Source organism: Trichechus manatus, unplaced genomic scaffold (assembly GCF_000243295.1).
Source record: "Trichechus manatus latirostris isolate Lorelei unplaced genomic scaffold, TriManLat1.0 scaffold00074, whole genome shotgun sequence".
Lineage (NCBI taxonomy): Eukaryota > Metazoa > Chordata > Mammalia > Sirenia > Trichechidae > Trichechus > Trichechus manatus.
This window is the reverse complement of record NW_004444010.1, coordinates 9632088-9656999: the sequence shown is the minus strand read 5'-3', so window position 1 is coordinate 9656999 and position 24912 is coordinate 9632088. Positions and strand designations below refer to the sequence as shown.

Sequence of the window (24912 nt, the reverse complement as noted above, 5' to 3'; positions counted from 1 at the left end):
GTTAGGAAATACTCAAGTGGTAGAAAAAGAAAAGTCTTAAACCTACTACTCCTGTTGAGGGTGGTGATAAAAGGTTGCATTTTGATGAGGAAAGATGCCGGAGACTCTTCAGCCCTCTGCCTTGGCCTTGTTCAGGCAACTCCTTCCTATCTCTTATGAGTGGATAGCCTAGAATAACTGAGAATTACAGTCCAACTAACATTGTGACTAAGCCATTGATTGCAGAAAGTCCTGGGATTGCAAAACTGAATAATTTGACAGTGTGCCTGAACTCTAGGAGCTTATAGGTTAATGGGGGATTAAAAATGGGAGCATAGATTTTTAATATCATACGCTAAAAGCTGTGAAAGAGGTAAACAAAGAGTGTTTAGCCTCCTGTGGAAATTAAGGGAAGGCTTCTTAGAATAGACAACACTTCTTTCCTATGGTTTTTTAAGTCAGGAGACTGCTGGTAAGCATGGGGCAGAAGTCCCAGGTAGTCTCATAATGTACCTTCCGTGATGATTTGTTATCCAGTGGGGAAACAGCAGTCTAGTTACAATGTGATATAAGATGATGTTTGATATAAATGTGTCTGACTGCATTTTAGCCAGCCAAATAGATGCTTTGTCAGTAAAATAGTAAGAACTGAAAATTCCATTTACTGTGTTAACTCAGTTACTACTTGGATAATCCGATACAGATTTTTATGAGCTAATAGACTTTTATTTTTTAGACTTGTGGGTTTTGTTCCTCTAGAACTTGCAGTAATAGCTACTTTGATCTGTGTTTTGTGAGTTTTAAAGAAAAGTGGGGGCGATATAGAGAAACAATTAACAGCAAGGAGTTAGTTATTCACAGAAATACCTTTCATTTTGCTTAGTAACCATAGTAATTCATTCTTTGCTTTGTAATATCTATCACTGTGTTTGTAGCTTCAGAAGAATTACTTATTTCAGAACAATTACATGTTTTATCTTCTCTGTCTTGAATAGTTTTGCTTCTTGGCATTCAATCACACTCTTGGAAATTAGGACAGAAAAACACAGATGACTTTTAAACAAGTTCTAGAGAATACCCAAAAACTGTGTCTCCCTTAGAAAGTTAATCCTTTTCTCACTGAGCAAGGGACAAGAGGAGCTATTCCTAAGAGGGACTGACTACCCAGTTCCTCTGGGCCATTGTTCTTTTTTTTTCTCTTTTTTTAATTGTACTTTAGACGAAGGTTTACGCAGCAGTTTCTCGTTAAACAGTACACGTATTGTTTTATGACAATGGTTAACAACCCCACGACATGTCAACACTGTCCCTTCTCAACCTTGAGTTCCCCAGTACCAGCTTTCCTGCCCCCCTCCTGCCTTCTAGTCCTTGTCCCTGGGTATTGTGCCCCATTAGTCTCCTTTTGTTTTATGGGGCTGTCTAATCTTTGGCTGAAGGGTGAACCTCGGGAGTGACTTCATTACTGAGCTAAAAGGATGTCTGGGGTCCATACTCTTGGGGTTTTTCCAGTCTCTGTCAGACCAGTAAGTCTGGTCTTTTTTTGTGAGTTAGAATTTTGTTCCACATTTTCTTCAGCTCTGTCCAGGACCCTCTGTTGTGATCCCGCTTAGAGCAGTCAGTGGTGGTAGCCGGGCACCATCTAGTTGTACAGTACTCAGTCTGGTGGAGGCCGTGGTAGTTGTGGTCCATTAGTCCTTTGGACTAATCTTTTCCTTGTATCTTATTTTCTTCATTCTCCCTTGCTCCCGAAGGAGTGAGACCAGTGGAGTATCTTAGATGGCTGCTCACAGGCTTTTAAGACGCCAGACGCTACTTACCAAGGTAGAATATAGAACATTTTCTTTATAAAATGTGTTATGCCAATTGAGCTGGATGTTCCCCGAGACCATGGTCCCCACAGCCCTCCGCCAAGCCGTTCAGTCCCTCAGGGAGTTTGGATGTGTCTGTGGAGCTTCCATGACCTTTCCTTGTACAAGTTGTGCTGTGGGCCATTGTTCTGATCTATACCAAAGCCCCATTGCTGTTGAGTCAATTCCAACTCATAGCAACCCTGTAGAACAGAGTAGAACTGCCCTATAGGATTTCCAAGGCTGTTATCTTTACGGAAGCAGACAGCCACATATTTCTCCCGCAGAGCAGCTGGTGGGTCCGAACAGCTGACATTTTGGTTAGCTAAACCAAAAACCAAACCCGTTGCCATTGAGTCAATTCCAACTCATAGTGACTCTATAGGACAGAGTAGAACTGCCCTATAGGGTTTCCAAGGAGCGGCTGGTAGATTCAAACTGCTGACCTTTTGGTTGGCAGCCAAGCACTTAACTACTGTGCCACCAGGGCTCCATTCTGATCTATAGTAAACCATAACAGTGTAGATGTGGTCTCTGTTCTTTATTGATTAATGAAACATGAAACAAGTATAGAAAGGATCATTTCATTTTTAGAAGAAATTTTGAATTATGTTTTGATTTCTGTATAATAGAAAATAATGCATTTTAAGAATCTTTTATTGCAACAGTGATTTAAGTATTGCTACATGTTATCACCACCACTTGTCTGTCAGTTTGTTGTACTGTGGTGGCTTGCATGTTGCTGTGATGCTGGAAGCTATGCCACTGGTATTTCAAATGCTAGCAGGTTCACCCATGGTAGACAGGTTTCAGCAGAGCTTCCAGAATAAGACAGACTGAGAAGAAGGACGTGGTGATCTACTTCCCTCTTTTTCTTTTTTTAAGTGATATTTTGTGTCTTAAGTAAAAGTATACACAGTAAATTGAGTTCCCCTTTAACATTTTTATATAAATTGTTCTGTGCCATTGATTACAGTTTTTACAGTGTGCCAGCATTTTCATTATATCCATTCTGTTTGTTCTGTTTCTGTTGATCTAGCTTCTCTTCCCCTCATTGCCGTCTCATCTTTGCTTTTGGGTAAATGTTGACCATGTGGTCTCATATAGCTCATTGTTTAAGGGAGCACATTACTCACGGGTGATATTGTTTATTTTATAAGCCAATCTATTATTTGGCTGACAGGTGACCTGCAGAAATAGCTTCAATTCCAAGTTCAAAGGTTTTCTAGGGCGATAGTCTTGGAGGTTCCGCTAGTCTCTATTGGTCCAGTAGGTCTGGCCTTTTTTAGGAGTTTGAGTTTTCTGCATTTTTCTCCCATTCTAGCCAGGCCCTTCTGTTGTGTCTGTGGTGAGAACAGTAGGTAGTGGTAGCCAGGCACCGTCTAGTTCTAGTCTCAGGTTAGAAGAAGCTGTGGTTCGTGTGGGCTGTTAGTCCCGTGGCTGGCGATCTACTTGTGAAAAAATTAGCCATTGAAAACCTTGTGAATAGCAGCGGAACATGTCTGATATAGTGCCAAAAAATGAGCTTCTCAGGTTGGAAGGCACTCAAAATGCAACTGGGGAAAAGCTGTCTTCTCAAAGTAGAGTTGACGTTAATGACGTGGATGGAGTAAAGCTTTCGGGACCTTCATTTGCTGATTTGGCACAACTCAAAATGAGAACAGACAGCTGCAAATATCCATCATTAACTGGAACGTGGAATGTGTAAGTATAAATCTAGGAAAATAGGAAGTTTTCCAAAAATGAAATGGAATACAACTATTGGTCTCTACTTGTATGGAGCATAAAAGAATGAAGGAAATCAAAGACTCAAAGAAGAAACTAGTCCACGGAACTAATAGCCCACGTAAACCACAACCTCTTCAAGCCTGAGACCAGAAGAACTAGATAGTGCCCGGCTACAACAACTGACTGTTCTGACCAGGGACACGATAGAAGGTCCTGGACAGGATGGGGGAAAAATGTAGAACAAAAATTTAGATTCCTAAAAACGCCAGACCTATAGGACTGATAAAGACTTGAGGAACCCCAGAGACTATTGCCCTAAGATACCCTTAGAACTTGGAATTGAAGCTGTTTCTACAGATCACCTTTCAGCCAAATGATAGATTGGCTTATAAAATAAATAGTATCACCCGTGGGTAATGTGATCCCTTAAATAATCAAGTATATGGGACCAAACGGTCAACAGTTACCCAAAAGCAAAGATGAGAAGGCAAGGAGGGGAAGAGAAACTAGATCAGTGGAAACAGAACAAACAGAATGAAAATAATGAGAATGCTGCCACATTGTAAAAATTTGTAACCATTGGCATGGAGCAATTTGTATAAAAACAGTTAAAGGGGAATCTAATTTGCTCTGTAAACTTTCACCTAAAACACAGTAACACTCGTTGCTGTCCAGTCAGTTCTGACTCATAGCAAACTATAGGACAGAGTAGGACAGCCCATAGGGTTTCCAAGGAGTGGCTGGTGGATTCAAACTGCCGACCTTTTGGTTACTAGCTGAGCTCTTAACCACTTGCCACCAGGGCTCCAAAACACAATAAAATATTGTTTAAAAAAATAACAAAATAGAAGTAAAACAATCAACAGTGAAAATAAATAAATAAAATGGGAAGTTTGCAGATCAATATCCTAGGCATTAAGGAGCTGAAATGGACTAGTATGGCTGTTTTGAACCAGACTCTCAGATGGACTACTGTGCAGGGAATGACAAATTGAAGAGGAATGGTGTCGCATACATCGTCCAAAAGAACATTTCAAGATCTATCCTGAAGTACAGTGCTGCCAGTGATTGGATAATATCCATATGCGTGCAAGGAAGGCCAGTTACTACTACTACTATTCAAATTTGTACATAAACCACTAAGGCCAAAGATGAAGAAATTGAAGATTCTTACCAACTTCTGCAGTCTGAAATTGATCAAACATGCAATCAAGATGTATTGGTGATTACTGGTGATTGGAATGCGAAAGTTGGAAACAAAGAAGGATCAATAGTTGGAAGACATGGCCAGGCTGGTAGAAACAGCACCAGAGATTGCGTGATACATGTTTCCAAGGCCAATGACTTATTCACTAGAAATATCAATTTTCAACAACTTAAATGGTGACTATACACATGGACCTTACTGGATGGAATACACAAGAGTCAAATCAACTACATCTGTGGAATGAAATGGTGGAAAAACTCAGTATCATCAATTAGAACAAAGCCAGGGGCCAACTGTAGAACAGACCATCAGTTGCTCATACACAAGTTCAGGTTGAAGCTGAAGAAAATTAAAACAAGTCCAGGACAGCCAAAGTATGACTTAAGTATATCCCCCCTCAATTTAGAGACCATCTCAAGAGTAGATTTGACTCACTGAACGCTAATGACTGAAGACCAGACAAATTGTGGAATGATGTCAAGGGCATCATACGTGAAGAAAGCAAAAGGTCATTAAAAAGGCAGGAAAGAAAGAAAAGACCATATTGTGTGTCGTAAGAGCCAAGACTCTGAAACTTGTTCTTGAATGTAGAATAGCTAAAGCAAATGGAAGAAATGATGAAGTAAAAGAACTGAAGATTTCAAAGGGTGGCTGGAGAAGACTAAGTATTATAATGAAGTATGCGAAGACCTAGAGTTAGAAAACCAGAAGGGAAGAATGTGCTCAACATTTCTCAAGCTGAAAGAACTGAAGAAAAAATTCAAGCCTTGAGTTGCAACATTGAAGGATTTTTTTGGGCAGAATCTTGAATGACACAGGAAGCATCAAGAAAAGCTGGAAGGATTACACAGAGTCACCGTATCAAAAAGAGTTGGTTGACGTTCAACCATTTCAGGAGGTATGTATGATCAAGAACTGATGGTATTGAAGTCAGAAGTCCAGGGTGCTCTGAAGGCATTGATGAAAAACAAGACTCTTGGAATTGATGAAATACCAGTTGAGATGTTTCGACAAATGGACGCAACGTTGGAAGCACTCACTCATCTGTACCAAGAAATTTGAAAGATAGCTGCCTGGCCAACCAACTGGAAGAGATCTATATTTGTGCCCATTCCAAAGAAAGGTGATCCAACAGAATGCAGAAATTTATCGAACAGTATCATTAATTTCACACACAAGTAAAATTTTGCTATAAATACAGGCAGTCACTGGACTTAGGAGTTCCATTCCTAAATCTGTCTTTGAGTCAGATTTGTACGTAAGTTGGAACAGTTAGGTATGGTTCGTATCTAATGTCAGTTAGTCAAATGTTTATATCTTGGCGTGCATGTATATATAGATGTATGTACATACATAGATAACCTTATTCTGTGCATAAAAAACTTTAAAAACATTTCCAGATACATTAAAACATCCTTAATAATACTCTATAATAGTCACAACATTTTGATGTACGTCACAAAGTAGTGCCCATTTGTTATAGCCCATTGTATGTACCTTGAATTCTTAATATGATAGACTTTACCGGGGTTAGTTCGTAACTACCGGTTGTGGTTGTACGTAACTCAGAAGTTTGTTATCCAGGGATTGCCTGTAATCAAAAGAACAGTTGTAGCAGTACATCCATCAACAGGGAACTGCCGGAAATTCAAGCCAGATTCACAAGAAGATGTGGAACAAAGGATGTCATTGCTGATGGTCATACCTGAAAGCAGAGAATACCAGAAAGATGTTTACATGTGTTTTATTGACTATGCAAAGGCATTCAACTGTGTGGATCATAACAGATTATGGATAACATTGTAAAGAATGGGAGTTCCAGAACACTTAATTGTGCTTATGTGGAACCTGTACATAGATCAAGAGGCAGTCATTTGAATAGAACACGGGGATACTTTCTGGTTTAAAATCAGGAAGGGTATGGGTCAGAGTTGTATCCTTTCACTGTACTTACTCAGTCTGTATGTTGAGCAAATAATGTGAGAAGCTAGATTATATGAAGAACGCGGCATTGGGATTGGAGGAAGAGACACTAACAACCTGCAATATGCAGATGACACAGCCTTGCTTGCTGAAAGTGAAGAGGACTTGAAGCACTTCCTGATGAAGATCAAAGAAGACTACAGCCTTCAGAGGTGGGGCCAAGATGGCGGAGTAGTTAGACACTTCTGGTGGACCCTCTTACAACAAAGACCCAAAGAAACAAGTGATGCAATTATATATGGCAATCTGGGATCCCTGAACATCAAAGCCAGAGTTGAGGAACCGGATGGAGTGGCAGGGGGAGGGAGAGACGGTTCGGAAGCAGCGAGGAGTTGCCAGACCTGACCTGGCAAGAGACTGAGCCTTTCAGGCCTGAGCAGCTCAGGGGTGAGTGGTGAGGCAGGCAGGTGGCGGTGCTCAGGAGGCGTGTCTTGCACACCGGGGGAGAGCCATTGCCAGAGAGTCTGCACGGTCACCCAGAACCAGTGAGAAGCAGCTCTTGATTCGGCGAAAGATAAGTAATTGCATATGGTTTACCGCGCAGATCAAAAACACCCGCATTAGGGAAAAATCTGTCTCCTGTTTACCTCCCCGCTCCCTGTTCTGCACTAGGTCCCGGACCAGCTTCAGCAATTGCCAAGTCCCCTGGGCCGGAAGTAGGATCTGTCACATACCTGGAGCCATTCTTCCTGCCTTGGAGAGTGAACAAATTAATAAACGGGAAAGAAAGAAACTGCTGGCTCCCCTAAACCAGGAACCCAGGGCAGGCACAGCTCCTTTGCCTAGGCACAGGCATAAGGGATCTACGGACTTTGAGTGCCTTTCCCCCTGCATAAACTTGCGTGGGCCCATCCCAACAGCGTAGGCCCTCATTACCGCAGTGCAACAGGGTGTATACTAGAACTTTAATTCAGCTGTTTGAGCTGTGAAGTGGCAGGTTCTTGACATTTGACACTGTTCAGCCCATTAAGCAGGGTCTTCACCTACCCCCATCAGGGGCCTGACGACTGGTGGCTCCACCTATGCCATCTCGCCACCTGCAATAGGGGCCCATGAATAAGAGGTGCCTCCCAGTCCTTGCAGCCAACAGCATTAGGTGCTCATAGTCTGGCTGCAAAACCCACCCACCTACGTGCCCTAGGGAACAGTGACATGCTTTCGTCCTGGACACTCGAGGGTAGCCGTCAGCCCCTGCCTTGCTCAGGCTGTGTCCCCATGCTGCAGCCAGATGCCTGTGCATACACCAATCACCCAAATCTATCTAGGACTGTAAGTCAGAGCCTGCACCACACACTTGGTGGCTATCTACCTGGGCACCTGAGCTGAATCCATACAGGAGGAGTGGGCGGACTCTTGAGCTCACATACCTAGTAACAGATCTGCCCACCCGGTGACAGGACATTAGAGCTTCAAAGGTGCCAATAATCAAACTAGCTCATATGAGCAGCCTGTTTGGGCATATCAAAACAAGAAGCTAGGACACAGTAAGCAAACATAAAATAAATAAATATAATAACTTATTGATAGCTCGGAGACAACAGTCAGTATCAAATCACATAAAGTGGCAATCCATGATGGCTTCAGCAAGCTCCCAAAATAAACTAAAAATTCTCCAGAGGAGGAAAATTTCTTGGAATTACCGGAGGCAGAATACACAAGGTTAACATACTGAACTCTTCAAGGAATTAGGAAGGAAATTAAGCAAAACGTAGAACACACAATAGAGGAAATTAAAAAGATTAGAGAAGAGCATAATGACAAATTTAACAGGCTGCAAGAATCCATAGACAGCAATCAGAAATCCAGAAGATTAACAATAAAATTTCAGAATTAGCAACTCAATAGAAAGTCATAGGAGCAGAATTGAGGCAATGGAAGTCAGAAATACTGAGATTGAAGATAAAGCACTTGATACCAACTTATTTGAGGAAAAATCAGATAGAAGGATTAAAAAAAATGAAGAAACCCTAAGAATTATGTGGGACTCTATCAAGAGGAATAACCTATGAGTGATTGGAGTACCAGAACGGGGCGGGGGTAGGGGGGGTGGATAACAGAAAATACAGAGGGAATTGTTGAAGATTTGTTGGCAGAAAACTTGCCTGATATGAAAGATGACAAGATATGTATCTGAGATGCCCATCGAACCCCACATAAGGTAGATCCCAAAAGAAAGTCACCAAGACATATTATAATCAAACTTACCAAAACCAAAGATAAAGAGAGAATTTTAAGAGCAGCTAGGGATAAATGAAAAGTCTTCTACAAAGGAGAGTCAATAAGACTAAACTCGGACTACTCAGTAGAAACCATGCAGGCAAGAAAGCAATGGCATGACATATATAAAACCTTGAAGGAAAAAAACTACCAGCCAAGAATTATATATCCAGCAAAACTGTCTCTCAGATATGATGGTGAAATTAGGGCATTTCCGGATAAACAGAAGTTTAGGGAATTTGCAAAAACCAAAAATACAAGAAGTACTAAAGGGAGTCCTCCAGTTAAAAAATCAGTAACATCAGATAACAACCCAAGACTAAAACACAGGACAGAGCAACCAGATATCAACCCAGATATGGAATTCACAAAAGTAAATAAAAGCTAAAACAGTGAAAATAGGGAAACAGATGTGAATATGTAAAAGATGACAACATGAAAACAAAAAAGAGGGACTTAAAAAATGTAGACAGATTTTTCGTATGGAAAGGAAGTCAAGGTGATACAAAGAAATAAAAGATTAGTATAAACTTAGAAAAACGGGGAAATATTAAGGTAACCACAAAGGAAACTAACAATCCTACAAGTCAAAATAAAAAACTAGAAAAATATAAAGACTCAGCAAACACAAAATCAACAACAGTGAAAAAGATGAAAATACGTAAAGAAAAACAACTCAGCACAGAAAATTAAGTGGAACAAAGAAACTGAACAACACACACACAAAGATATCAAAATGACAGCAATAAAGACTACAGCCTTCAACATGGATTACACCTCAACATAAAAGAAAAATCTGACAACTGGACCAATAAGCAATATCTTGACAAATGGAGAAAAGTTTGAAGTTGTCAGGGATTTCGTTTCATGAAATTTGCGAGATGCATGGACACAGCAGTCAAGGACTCAAAGTATGTATTGCATTGGGCAAATCAGCTGCAAAAGACCTCTTAAAAGTGTTAAAAAGCAAAGATGTCTCCTTGAGGACTTTGGTGCACCTGACCCAAGTCATAGTGTTTTCAGTCGCCTTATATGCATGTGAAAGGTGGACAATGAATAAGAAAGACCAAAGAATTGATGCCTTTGAATTATGGTGTTGGTGAAAAATACTGACTATACGTGGACTTCCAGAAGAATGAACAAGTCTGTCTTGGAAGAAATACAGCCAGAGTGCTCCTTGGATGCAAGGACGGCAAGACTTGGTCTCGCTTAGGACATGGTATCAAGAGGGACCCGTCCCTGGAGGAGGACATCATGCTTGGTAAAGTAGAGGGTCAGTAAAAAGGAAGACCTTCAACGAGATGGATTGACACAGCGGCTGCAACAATGGGCTCAAACATAGCAATGATTGTGATGACGGTGCAGGATCTGGCACTGTTTCGTTCTGTTGTAGATACAGTTGCTAATGAGTTGGAACTGATTCAATTGCACCTAACGATAATAACATGTTAGCAGTCATAGAGGTTGATGTTAATGTTCATTTTCAAAAATTGTAAGTAAGTTTTTATATAAAGTCAATTGTAGACTATAAATATGGTGTATATTTTGGTGCTTATAAATATTTAGTACACCACATGCTATGGAAAATAAGTGGGTTACAAAATCAGTTTTCTTATAGTCAAAAAAAAAAAAATACCCAAACCTGTTGCCGTTGAGTCGATTCTGACTCATAACGACCCTATAGGACAGAGTAGAACTGCCCCATAGTTTCCAAGGAGCGACTGGTGCATAAAACTGCCAACCTTTTGAATAGCAGCCAGACTCTTAAGCAGTATGCCACTAGGGTTTCCGTTTAGTGTAGAGAGTATAGATTATGTGAATAGACTTTAGTTATTGAACATACTGCAATTAGATTTATGTCATTTCTGTATATTTTTTAATTTATGTTATTGTGTCCTGAGATGCTGTAATTTAAGAATCCTAGGTTTAGGTCTAAAACTTAAAAAAATTTTTGTACACTCCCATGTTTTTTAATATATAGACCCCTCCCCTCTTGTTCATTCTGGGAAAATTCCAATAATTTAGAAAAGCATAAATCAATGAGAAGGTAAAAAATTACCTTTTGTACCACTTAGATTTTGGTATAGGTCCTCCTCTTTTTTTTTTGACATTTAATGAAAGAAAGGTTATATGTATGTTTTGCCACTTTCATTTTTAGGTATCAGACAGGTGTTATATTCATCACTAAAATTGATTGACACATAGATGGTTTCATTTGATTCATCCAGCAGCCCCTTCAGGTGTGTGTCAGACGGATATTAGCATTATTTCCTTGGCTCAGGTGCCATGTTCATCGTAAGATGTACTTTTGGTTTAGAAATCACATCAGTTGGGGGCACTACTCTGAAATTTGTACACCGGATAACACACATTGCTAAGTGTTCCACTATTAGCCAAAAGGTTGATGGTTCATACCCACCCAGAGGTGCCTTTGGAAGACAGGCCTGGTGATCTGCTTCTGAAAGGTCACAGCCTTGAAAATCCTGTGGAGCAGTTGTACTTTGCACATGTTGGGTCGCCATGAGTCAGAACTGACTCAGTGACAACTAATAACAGTAGGATGCATCCTGGTTTTTAATATGTAAGGATTTGCATCATAGAATCAAGGAAATAATGATATTTTTCTATGTAAAGGTGAGGAAGTAGAGGTGAGAGGGGTTAGGTTTTTTGCCCAAGGTTATGGCTAGTAATTAGTGAGTCCTCTGCCTCCAAATCTTATTCTCTTCCTGAGAAACTCTTCAGCTCTTAAAACAGTCCATTTATAAATGTGACCAAACTCAAATGTGTCCCTTAAAACTTAAATAGGTTCAATGAAATACCCAAGAAAAATACAGGAAGGGAAAATCCTTATACCTAAGATAAGGTACTGGATCCCTTAAAACTTAAATAGGTTCAATGCCATACCCAAGAAAAAGACAGAAAAGGAAAATTGTTATATCTGAGATAAGGTGCTGGATCAAACTTCTAAGCTGATCTAGCTCCCACAGATTCTCAGAGACTTTGAGATTTACTAATTCAATTTTGAAAAATTATTTTTATGCTTGAAAGGACTAAGTGTTTTATCACTAGGCTGTAATAGAAATCTCATTTGTGCAGTGCTTCAGCGGCTGGGTTCAGTTTGTCCAGTTTGCTGAAGAAGTTTTGGTACAGAAAATTCTGTTTTAGCACCAGCCCTCTTTAGGGGACTATACAGTGTCATCTCTCAAACTGGTTAATGAGGTTTCCACCAAGACAGTCACCTTCCCCCTCAACAGATGGTTATCGCACTTGGGTCTGTGGAGAAAGTAGAGATTTGCATGAGTTACTATCCGGAACCTCCTGCCCTCTCCCCTCCACCCCCTTCACACCCAAACTTTTATACTCATTCCTCCTCCTTTCCCTCCTGTCCCGGAAGTATCTGCCATTATCCTAGTCTAATCTCTCCTGCCTTGAGTTTATCCTTCTACTTACTTTTTTTTTACAATTTTTTTTTATTTTACGTTTTTCCTATGTTTGGAAGACGTTCTCTTTTGACCCTGGGTTGCCCTCACTTGTTCTCCTTTCATAACCAAGTTTCAAGTATGTATATGTACTTTCTTCCCTGCCTTTCAGGCCTAGGCTTTGCTTTTTCCACCAGCTGTAAGGTCACCCATAATTTCTGATTGTCAGATACAAAGCCTGTCTTTGTCTGCTTGATCTGTCTGTGGTGGTATTTGACCCAAGTAACCATCCCTGGTTTCTCAGCTGTCCTTAATTTACATCATCCTGCAATCTCCTAGTTGTACTCTACTTGCGATGTCTTCCTCTATCTTACTTACGGGCTTTTCTTTCTTTGCCCACATTTTAATTGATGGCATTCCTCAGGGTTCTAGCTTTTGTCTTCTCCCTCTCTTTGCCTTTCTGAGTAATCTCATTCAAGCCCATTACAGGTATGTGTCAGTTAAAGTCTGTTCTGGCAATCTCTGACCACATATGTCAGTGGTCCCGTAAGATTTTTTTTTTTAAGGGAAAGCAGCACTCCTTTTGTTTATTATTTTCCCCTTATGGTTTTAAAGATCACAAACCCAAACTCTTGCAGCACTGGACCACGGATGGGATATAGGAAGGTGAGGCAGAAGGCATGGCCTTGGGCAAGGGGGCTGCTCAGGCAGGTGTGGGCAGGGCTGGGCACCTGCTGTCTTTCCCTTGGTCTGCTCCAGCCCCTGCACTCTCAGCCCCACTGCTGCCCCCTTCTGTTCCTCTGGCCTTCGCTACCAGCGGCAGCACCGCGATGAGATGAGAACCGATGAGTGAGAATGGCTGGAAGCAGGCTCCCATAAGGTTTTAATATGGTGTTTGTGCAACATCCAGATCACATAACGTCCTGTTTCGTAGAAGTATGGTGGACGATAAGCGACCCAGCTTTTGCCTTAAACTTGTTATCTACGATCTCACTCTACACGCTCTTGTGTTTCTGTCTCATAATGGTGCTGTAGCTCCTGTTCTCTCAGGCCATAGATCTGGCAGTCTGTTTAGACTCCTGTGTCTCTTTCATTCACATCTTGATATCAAGTAAGTCAACAAACAATAGATTCTTTTCCTTAAAATTTCTCTCAAATAATTCCCTTTAGTTGAAGCTCTCATTCCATTTCCTCCAGAATAATATTTCCAAAACTACAAATCATGTTTATTTTTCAGATATACCTTATTACCTATAAAACCAAAAAAACCGAACCTGTTGCTGTCGAGTTGATTCCAACTTATAGCGACCGTATAGGTCAGAGTAGAACTGCCCCATAGGGTTTCCAGGGAGCTGCTGGTGGATTCAAACTGCCAACCTTTTGGTTAGCAGCCGAGCTCTTAACCACTGTGCCACCAGGGCTCCCTATGGTAATATATCTGAAAGTGCTTCTAATAAAGCATAGGTCCCCTTCTTTTTTTCTCTCTGCTGTCTCCCTGGGTGAGCTCATCAACTCCTGTGGCTTTAAATATCATCTAGTTGCTAATGAATGCCAAGATTTATATCTTTAGCCCAGCCTGATCTCTGAGCTCCAGGCTCCTGGCCAACTTGACCTTTCAACTTGGATGTTTCTTAGTCCTCTCAAACTTAACTTGTGTCTTCTGCAGAACTCTTCATGTTTTCCTTGAAAAACCTTTTCTTTAGTCTTTTATGTCTCAGTAAAAGTTAACACTAGACAATTGCTCAAATAGAAATCTGAGGAATATTCCTTCCCTCTCTTCTTTCACCCCCACATTCAATACCATTTTGATTCCACCCCAGAATATGTCGCATCTATTCATTTCTTTCCATGTCTCTACCACTGATCTCAGCATGAGGCTTCTAGGAGGTCTCCCTGTTTCTCTTTTATCTCTCCACCCACCCCCCCAGACTTTTCTCCATGCAGCTGCCCAGTATTTAAGAAGAAATAAAGTCATGTCACTTCCTCTTCATAATTTTCCAGTGACTTCCCATTGCCCTGCAAATAAATTTCCCTGGCCATTGGGGCTTTCATGATCTGTCCTCATCTCTCTTTCGGGCCACAGCACTCTACTCCTGTGCTCTGGCCACGTGGCTTAGTGGGAAACCATCTTTAGGCCTTGGGTGTTTTGTTTCCTCTCTTGGAATGCTCTCACAGGACTGGCTGCTTCTCAAACTTCATGCCTCAGCTGAAGGTCACTTACTGTCTTTCTCTGTAACCCTACTGAAAGTAGGCTTCCTACATTATATCTCAGGACCCTGGTTATTGCCTTTGCACTCATCATAATTGGCGGTTCTATATTTGTTTATTGTCAGTCATCCCCACCAGACTGTAAGCTGTGGAAGGGCAAGGCCTGAGTTTCATACCAACACCTGGCACAGTTGCCTGCTGCCCCACAGTCAGTGTTCGTGGGTGATTGAACACGATTCCCTGATACACAACCCTCATCTGTCATTCACCTCTTCATCTCTCAAGACTTAGCCTCATCTTCGCCCTTTCTGTGTGGTACTTCCCCATGCCCTACCATTTTTTCTGGGTTGTAGGTCTTCTCTGTACCTACCAGTTCGTAGCACCAATTCCAGAATTATTGCAGCCATCACATTGTGTTATAATTTAGCTGTTTCTCTAAGACTGAACTCCTTGAAGGCAGAGATTTTTCTCTGAATCTCATAGGAGAATTAAGAGCCTGAGCTATCCATAGCTGATAGCCCTCAGCACAGTTCCTAGAACACATGGTGCTGAATTGGTGGCAAGTTGGACCATCAGTGCATAATGAGTGAGAATTGCCATCTCCTCAGTCCAGGGAGGGAGTCTGACACTGTAAGGTTTTGGAAAAATACTAACAGGAGGTTGGCAAAGGCTGCAACCCAATCTCCTCTTATAACTTATAAGAGCCAAGGGGAATGGACTGCGTGGACTTCTCATGGAGCAGAAATAGAGCTGCAGAGAGACTCAGTCTGGTCTGGTCACCTTCAGTGGGTTCTCTGGTTTGGGAGAAGAATAGTTCATGATGCTGCCTGTGGTGTGGAGGACTTCTGTCTGTCCTGGCCATCCAACTTAATTTGTGCTGACTCTGTGCTCTGAAAGTCGCTTTTTATTGATTGCAATCCCTAACTGAAAGGATTTCATGAGTGGAATGATTGTTATGGTCATTAGAAAGGCGTAATGTCTCCTACTGCAAATTCAGATTAGCGTTCACTTGTATACTTCAGTCTACATTCACTTAGCATGAATCTGATTCAGTCAGACACAGTGAAAAATTTAAGTCCCATACCTGCATAGCTAAAGGCCAGATTCTTGAGGACCCCCAGAGCCTGTGTTCCCTGCAGACCCTTGTGGGCAGCCAGCTGGCTCTCTAGGAGTCATCACTAGCTCCTCTGCTGACTTTATAATCAATTGTGGGTAGGTTTTACACATTCTGCTTTAGCATTTTCATGCTGATTGCTTCATGACTTAGATACTTTGTCTTAACGGGAAAATTAAACCAATGAACAAGCTTGAAAAATAAATCTCTTCATAGGTGGATACAAACATCTTAATATTTAACAAATTAACTGATCCTTGGATATATTGTTTTGAAGTTATTTCAGTGATTAATTATAATTCTATACTCTTTAGTAGTTGAATTAAAATATTAAAAAAAAAGGAAATATGTTCATTCCTGCTTTCTTTTTATAACTAAGATGGTTTGGTTACCAAAAAAAAAAAAGTGGTGTCTGGTTGTCACTATGTCACATGGCTTAAGTGTTCATAACACAGGTAGCGTTAAAGCCAGGGTATATAATTCTACCAATGCAGTGCAGCAAGTAAGAGAACTGTGGGGGGCGGGTGGTGGTGGTGGTGGTCTGGAATTCAAACTCAGAGCTAAGCCTCGATTTTCTCACCTGTAAGCTGATGGTCATAATACAAACTTTATCAGATGATTATGGGGGGGGGGAAGCTGGCATAAAATATCATAGATATAGTAGTATGAATATAAAAGGGGTAATTGTGTTTTCATTATTAATATACAAATATTGCTGGTGTAGTAAATATTTAGCAAAGATTTCCATTAGAAATCTAATTAATTTGAAGAAAAACCAGGTGGTCAGCTGTTACCTACAAAGGAAACAAGCTAAAAATTACATGAAGTGGTTTTTTGTTAATTGGAAATTTTTCATGGCAAATCTTTATACTAACATGAATGTTTTCTAAAAAAAAAAAATTTGCACAAAAGCAAATATTTGGGGAATTTTTTAAAAAGTGGGATGATTCTAGAAAATAAAAATTGAAGTATTTGTTAGGCTTTTGTTAATATGTTAATTACAGCTTTAGGCCTTTGGTCCTGTTTTTTTGGCAGTAGTACAAAAGGAAAAACTACAACTTGGCTTTGATTGGTACTGCTGTTTTGGTAATGTGCTTTATGAACATGAAGGGCATCACAGTACTGTGCCATCTTGCTGAGTTCATGTTTGTGTCCTGGCACGAACAGGAAGGAAACATGCCTCTAGAAGATTTACTGGCATTCTATGGCTATGAACCTTCAATCCCAGCAGTTGCCAATTCCAGTGCAAATAGCTCCCCAAGTGAACTTGCAGATGAGCTGCCAGATATGACACTAGATAAAGTAAGTACAAGCCTTTAAAAGCAAAGTTCAGAATCCATTATCTTTGACTGTTTTTTATTATAATCCCCTTAACTTAAAGCATTTTTCTGAAATGTAAACTTCTTATTGACCCATTGCCCATATCATTTTGGTGTCTGATTTAAACAATGTTTGGCTCTGATTGTACTACTTTAAATGTAGTAGTAGTGTCATGAGACTTGGAATGCCTGAATATTCTCTCATAATTTTTTCATCTTTCCTGTGCAGACACAGTGTATCTAAATTTAAATTATGCCTTAGCTTCTTTTGACAAATAAATCCCCCAGAAGCCTTCAAACCAAGCTGGCTTAGGCGTGGAGTAGTTGGAGAGAAGTTCTGTTTTCTTGGGCTCTGGGAGTGCCAGTGGCCATAGCAGCCAAAGCCGTAGCGATGCATCGCTAACATGGGCCGGTCATGGGGAGGCCTAGGCCCTGCCGAGGAAGATGCACACAGCTGCAGTCTCCGCTAACAGATCACTAGGCCAAGTGGAGCTCTCCCTCCCTGGGAAGCTTTCCCCACCTTTCAGATCTCAGGCCGGGAGAGGAAGCCACATCTTGGATCTTCTCCCTGTGAGTTATGGCATTCCCACTTTTAGTGACAGAAATTTGACAGTCAAAGATGGTATTAATGTACCACAGACCTTAGTGACCATATCCTTACAGCAAATACTCATTCAGAGCTCACTGTGTACCAGGCACAAGGATGACTAAATACTTCCACAGAAGTTAATTCAAACCTATTTCTTTCCTTAAAAATTTATATCACTAGCCAGAGCTTTCATTAGTTGAACTTTTAAAATTGTTGGAAGAGTGGAGTGTGGAGGCATTTTTTCAGTTTTGCTTTATTTATTTTGGAAGGAAGTGAATATAACCACTTAGAAGTCGGATTTTTTTCTTTTGTTGTAAATTCACTAAAAATTATTTTGCAACTTCAGGTCAGCTCTGCACACTCACAAATCAGGCAGATTGTTTCTGTTACAAGCATTAGTGTGGAATAGTATAGTTATTGGGTATTATAATTAAATTTAAGTGTTATTAAATATTTACGTACATGAAATAAATTATATTTACATACATGAAATAAATTATAGGAGAATTTCAGATTTACTTTTCTCAAAACCAAGAGGCCTTTAACTATGAGAAGAAACTTTTCTTAATTGATGAGATGTAATCATTTCTAACTCTAGAACTGCCTTCCTCTTCTTCCAGGAGGAAATAGCAAAAGACCTATTATCCGGTGATGATGAGGAAACTCAGTCTTCTGCAGATGACCTGACACCATCTGTGACTTCCCATGAGACTTCTGATTTCTTCCCTAGACCTTTACGATGTAAGAAACCCAGTCATTACTGATAAATAGTAACATCAATACTATAGCTTGAGGACATTCTGTTCAGTTCAGTAGTTTATGTTAAAATAGTCTAAGTGTTTTTGCTTAAGTAAAATAAAATACTATTATAATATGAATAAGATTATAATTTTTTTTATTGAGATATAAGTGAACTAATGTGCTATTTAAAAATTAACACATTCGCGTAGTTTTACAAAGCTCTTTATTTTCTTTCTCAAGACTCATCTGTTACTATGGTAACCAATCTTAGTTTAACCATAAAATTTTATAGAAAATTTTGGAGTTTCTGTTACAAGGCTCTTGCTCTCCTGGCTTTGAGAACTATCAGTGCTCAAGAAGTTGTTCTTTTGTTTTTTGAAGTGATACATTTGAATCCTTTTTTTTTTTTTTTTTTTTTAGTTTGTTACCTTTTGAGGGATTTCAGTAATATTTTTTAAAAAATCTTGACTACATAATGAAACACAGTAAAGGCTCTGGACAGGGAAGCTTCATTGGCTTCCTGGTTGGTGAAAGAAAATGCATGTAGGTGGGTAGCACATCCTGTTTTCAGATATGGAGGCTCTGAGTTGGGATCTCTCCCAGACCTTGCCTTATGCGTTTCTTCATTTATATCCTTTTTCCTATAATAAAAACCAGAATCACAAGCTTGCCCCCCCCAAAAAAAAATCTTTGAACTGAAATAGTTCCTAACATACAATATAAGACTGGATCTCATTTATTTCTTTTAGGTATTTATATGGTAGGAGAAGAACTATTCAGTTAACAAATTCAAATACATGTGCACACACACGCACGTAAAATCATGATTTTGATAGACTTAAGGTAGAACTCTTGTGTGTGTATCTTTCTGGATTGGTGTAATCAGAACTCCGGTACTTTACTTTCTTTTTAAGGTAACCAGCTATTAACAGTACACCATGTTAATTATAAGGGTATTGTACACATTCTTGAAGCCCTGGTGGCACAGTAGTTAAGAGCTACAGCAAGCTATGGGGAACTACGGCTGTTAACCAAAAGGTTGGCAGTTCAGATCTACAGCTGCTTCTTGGAAACCCTATGGGACAGTTCTACTCTGTCCTGTAGGTATGAGTCAGAATTGACTCTACGGCAACGGTTTTTTCTTTTCTTTTTTTTTAATACACATTCTTAGTGTTTTTGGCATCTTGTTTTGACTCATGTTGAAACATGAGAATAGTGAAAGAGATTTAGTATATTTACCTTGATCTCATTTATTCAGCACATTTTTATAGACTACCATGTGCGCCCAGGTGCAAAAATAGGCAATACAAACCTTTTTTTTAACTTAATTTTTTCTTTTTTAAGCAAATACTACATGTGATGGGGATAAGGAATCAGAGGGTGAAGATGTCGAAACAGACAGTGGTAACGCACCTGAAGATCTGAGGAAGGTAAATGAGTCACTAGCATAACCTAGTAGACCATTTGGACTAAAATAGCTTTTAAAAAATATTTCTGAAATAACTTAATTTTGTTGTTGCAAGATAAGTTTCTTTTGGCTTGTAGCAACTGATCAATAAGTGAGACTTTCCTTTAAAATTTATTTTTACAATAAATTGTTTTTACTTCTAAATTTTCCTGCAGGAAATAATGGTTGGTTTACAATATCAGGCAGAGATCCCCCCTTATCTTGGAGAGTATGATGGTAATGAGAAAGGTAAGGAAGGCTTTTGATTTCGATAATGTTCGATAGACCAAGTTACCCTACAATATATTCATTTAAATATCTGATTGTCTACCAACCTCAACAGTATAAAGATATATTTGAGGTCAGGGCTAACTGCTAAGGTCATAATATTCAGCCCTGACTTAGGAAAAATGTGTTAAGATTAGCCATGTGAATCAGAGACTCACCTGGTACAGTGCTTCTTAGCCAGTATGCTCAACACCTGTTAAACTAGTGGCACCCCTCTTAAGATGCAACCCCTCGACCTGCATGCTGCTTCAGTAGAAGAGGATAGAGTCTGTTCACCTGAGAGAATGAGAATGTTAGGGTATAGCATATTTTTACCCAGATAACACGTGCCTTCTGCATTTGTTGCAAATCGTGCCCTCCCCCTGCAAGGTATTTTCATAAGTGCCACTGTGCCAGTTTTTTCTACATGTTGCAAATACGGTAATCCTCTCGAAAAGAAAACTCTTGAGGGAAAAAGAAAATAGAAAAAACTTCCCTTGTCCCAGCCCTGAAAGTGCAGGAGGTGCAATATTAGGATTCTGCTTCTTTTGCCACATCATACACCCCTACTTAGTATATAGAGTGTGATCAGTTTTTCCTCACATTTTTGGTAGAGTTCAACTATAGTTGGTTCTGAAAGTATGGAGGGATGTGGTGGTAGGAAATAAAATGCAAGTACACCTTCCTAGCTGAACTCAGGAACCAAGTAGGTTTGGAATATTCCCATGGGCATTTGACCTTTCCCCTAATGAGTTGATTCCACCCTGTGAAGGCAGGAAGACAAAAGCAGCACCGCAGGTACAGCACTTTAGTCCTGTCCTCCTTTCCTGCATGGCAGGTCATCTCCCATTTAAAGGAGGGGAGACTGGTACCTTTGGGGTCATTAGTCTTGGTAGCCACTAGCTACACTGTTTTCCTAAACTGCTTTAAAAGTGATGGGGGACAGTTGTCCCCAGATAAGCAAATAGTAGCCGATTAGCTTCAGATACACCAGCCTCTGTATCCACCACCCAAATACCATACACACCCTTGGAGCCAAGTACATGCTCAATAGCTATAGGGCCTTAGGTTAAACATAATGACGATAATATTATCTCACTTCAACAAATTCAGGAAGAAGGGTGTACTTTCTCTGTCTTTTAGAGGAGTAAACCCAAACTATTTTACCTATTTCAGTTGTTACCAAAGGGTAATGAAACTGGTTCCAGAAACTTCTCCTAAAAAAAAAATCAGTCTTACTGCTTCACAGGTATACTTTTTATTTTTAAACTTCCTGCTAATGGGGATTGATAATCCTTGCCTCATACGTTAGTGAACATAAAGCACTTACTACAGTCCTGCTACATAGTAAGCGCTCAGTAAATGATTTTTATTAGCTGTATTTAGTATTTATAATAAACTTGAACAATGGATTAAACTGGAAACAATGCGATAATGGTTGGGCCATCCATATTACTTCATCGTGTAGAGTAGAGACTTTGAGTAAGGTCAACAGTGTGTGTATTTTAATAGACTGTAAACTTGTTTTAGTGACATTTTATTTATTAGTATATCAGCCTCTTTAAGAGATTGTGGAAAGTTTACTTCTCTGACTGCTTATCATACTTTCCAAAACCTCCCTAGGGAGGTCTGATTAAACTGCTTCCTGAACCTTTAAATAAAAATTCACTCTTGGGAGGAAATTGATGATAATGAAGTTATAATTTCATTATTGGCAGATATTTTGATCTTTATGCTGTTTGGAATTTTTAATTTTTAGAGATTTCATGTAGCCATTTAGGGAATTCAAGAGAAAATTCCAATGAGGTTGTTAAAGAGTTTACATAGGCTATTTTTACTCCTTCATTAGAAGATTATATGATAACCACTGTTGGATTTTCTATTAGATTTTACTAGGCTTAGAGAGCTTTCTGATTGGTCAGTAAATCCAGCCACCAAAAAATCTGGTTGCTTTAACCTCTGGAGCCCTTAGCCCATAATAATGTTAAATTTTTTTTTTTTTAACTTTTACTAATGAAAGACTGTACTTGCTAGTATTCAAAATGCTGGTGTCCTTAAAGTTAATTACTAGTCCCATTGTATAGCCTATTAAGGAAGAATAACAGTTTGTGTATATCTTTGACTGTGTTCGCTATTTTTAATATTCTTTATCAGTGTATGAAAATGAGGACCAATTACTTTGGCGACCTGGTGTGGTTTTGGAGAGCAAAGTTAAGGAGTACCTTGTTGAGACCTCATTAAGAACTGGAAATGAAAAAATAATGGATCGGATTTCTGCAGGAACACACACAAGGGACAATGAACAGGTATACTTCAGTTTCTGTTGAAATATCAGCTAACTAGAGTATCTTCTTGATTTTGTTATATTTTGACTCAAATATTTCTTACTTGTGAACTGCGTTATCTCTTTCTGATAGTTTTTTAAAACTTGGAAAATAAATACTGGTTTAAAAAACAAACAAACCGTAAACCAGAGACTTAGAAGTAGCCACTCTTTATAGTTTCATGCCTTTTCTTGTCTTTTTTCTGTAAATACACACATAATTTTGATCTTAGTATAAATACTTTTTGTATTCTTTTAATCACTTAATGTTACTTTCCTTTGCCATTAAGAATTCTTTAATAACCTCATTCTTAATGGCTGTGTATATCATCCTATAGTTGTAATATCATTTGCATGATTAGACTTCCAGATTTTATGATAGAAATTTTCTTTGAATTGTTCTTGAACTTTATTCAGGAATAAAGGTAATGTCTATTAAGAGTATATAAATTTGGTGTAGGAGCATTTGATAAGCACTTGTACACACACACTCTCCTGCTCACATGTGGTATATGAGAGGTGGGAGTATTGCCTGTCCTGGTTTTGCCCCTCTGACATTATTTGGCCCTGCTTATATACCTTTTTCACTCCATGTTGCCAACCTAGGTGAGCCTGACTAAGGAATACTCAGAGATAGTTAAAATCAAACTTGAATTCCCAATAACATAAAGAAGTATTGTACTAGCCTAACTTCAGACTAGTACCAGCTCTCAAAAAGAAATTCCATTGGGTTTTTTAAAATGATACTTGATTAAGTTTATAAATTAATTTTGAAAGAATTAACACCTTTAAAACATTAAACTTTCCACTCCAAGAACGTGGTCTGCCTCTCCATTTATTTGCATTTTTTTAATCCATCAGTGTTTTTGTTTTTTTGAACATCACATATATCTCATTAGCTTAATTCTTTGATACCTTATGTACATGTGTATTTAATGCTGTTGTAAATGGGATCTCTGTGGAATTGGGGAACCTAAGGTCATGAAGGGGAGACTGTTGACGTGGGGCTGGCAACCAATGTCACGAAACAATATGTGTATTAATTGTTTGATGAGAAACTAATTTGCTCTGTAAACCTTCACCTAAAGCACACACACACAAAATAAAAAATACTTCATTGCTAAAAAATGTTAACCATAATCTCAGCCTTTAGTGAGTCATAATCTTTTTGCTGGTGAGGGTCTTGCCTCAGTGTTGATAGCTGCAGACAGATCAGGGTGGTGGTTGCTGAAGGTTGGAGTGGCTGTGGCAATTTCTTAAAATAAGACAACAGTGACGTTTACTGCATCAGTTGACTCCTCCTTTCACAAAAGATTTCTCTGTAGCATGCGATGCTGTTTGATAGCATTTTATACACAGTAGAATTTCCTTTAAAATTGAAGTCATTCCTCTTAAACCCTGCCACTGCTTTATCAACTAAGTTTATGTAAAATTTTTTTTTTTTATTATGCTTTAGATAAAGGTTTACAGAACAAACTAGCTTCTCATTAAACAGTACACATGTTGTTTTGTGACATTGGTTACCAACCCTACAACATGTCAACACTCTCCTTTTCTCGACCTTGGGTTCCCTATTACCAGCTTTCCTGTCTCCTCCTGCCTTCTAATCCTTGCCCTGGGCTGATGTGCCCATTTAATCTCATTTTGTTTAATGGGCCTGTCTAATCTTTGGATGAAGGGTGAACCTCAGGAGTGACTTCATTACTGAGCTAAAAGGGTGTCCAGGGACCATACTCTTGGGGTATCTACAGTCTCTGTCAGGCCAGTAAGTCTGGTCCTTTTCGTGAGTTAGAATTTTGTTCTACATTTTTCTCCAGTTCCGTCCAGGACCTTCTGTTGTGATCCCTTTCAGAGCAATTGGTGGTGGTAGCCGAGCACTGTCTAGTTGTGCTGAACTCAGTCCGGTGGAGGCTGTGGAAGTTGTGGTCCATTAGTCCTTTGGACTAATTTTTCCCTTGTGTCTTTGATTTTCTTCATTCTCCCTTGGTCCCAATGGGGTGAGACCACTGTAGTATCTTAGATGGCCATTCACAAACTTTTAAGACCCCAGACGCAACTCACCAAAGTAGAATGTAGAACATTTTCTTTATCAACTATGTTATGCCAGTTAAGCTAGATGTTCCCCAAGACCATGGTCCCCACAGCAGTTTATGTAATATTTTTGTTGTCTTTTCAACAATGTTCACAGCATCTTCACCAGGAATAGATACCATCTCAAGAAACCACTTTCTTTGATCATCCATAAGAAGCAGTTCCTCATCCGTTAAAAAGTTTTATCACAAGATTACAGCAGTTCAGTGCATCTTTAAGCTCCACGTCTAATTCTAGTTCTCTTGCTGTTTCCACCACATCTGCAGTTAGTTCCTTCACTGGAGTCTTGAACCTCTCAGGGTTATCCGTGAGGGTTGGAATCAACTTCCAAACTCCTGTTGATGTTGATATTTTTTTTTAAATTAATTAATTAATTAATTTATTTATTGTACTTCAGGTGAAGGCTTACAGAACAAGTAGTTTCTCATGAAAC

The 24912-nt window shown here is 39.4% G+C and overlaps 1 protein-coding gene across 3 annotated transcripts in view; it reads left to right on the top strand.

Annotated features, from left to right (window-relative positions):
* Positions 1 to 24912, top strand: part of MIER3 (MIER family member 3) — a 42940-nt gene that overhangs the window by 5905 nt on the left and 12123 nt on the right. For 2 of the 3 annotated variants that reach the window (XM_004380482.3, XM_023734988.1), the window contains exons 3-7: positions 16870 to 17004; positions 18231 to 18351; positions 19696 to 19781; positions 19975 to 20047; positions 22220 to 22371. In XM_004380482.3, coding sequence (XP_004380539.1) covers positions 16870 to 17004; positions 18231 to 18351; positions 19696 to 19781; positions 19975 to 20047; positions 22220 to 22371 — 567 coding nt within the window. Of the gene's footprint in view, positions 1 to 16869; positions 17005 to 17100; positions 17592 to 18230; positions 18352 to 19695; positions 19782 to 19974; positions 20048 to 22219; positions 22372 to 24912 lie in introns of those variants that run through there. The other variant, XM_023734987.1, reaches the window with a different exon arrangement.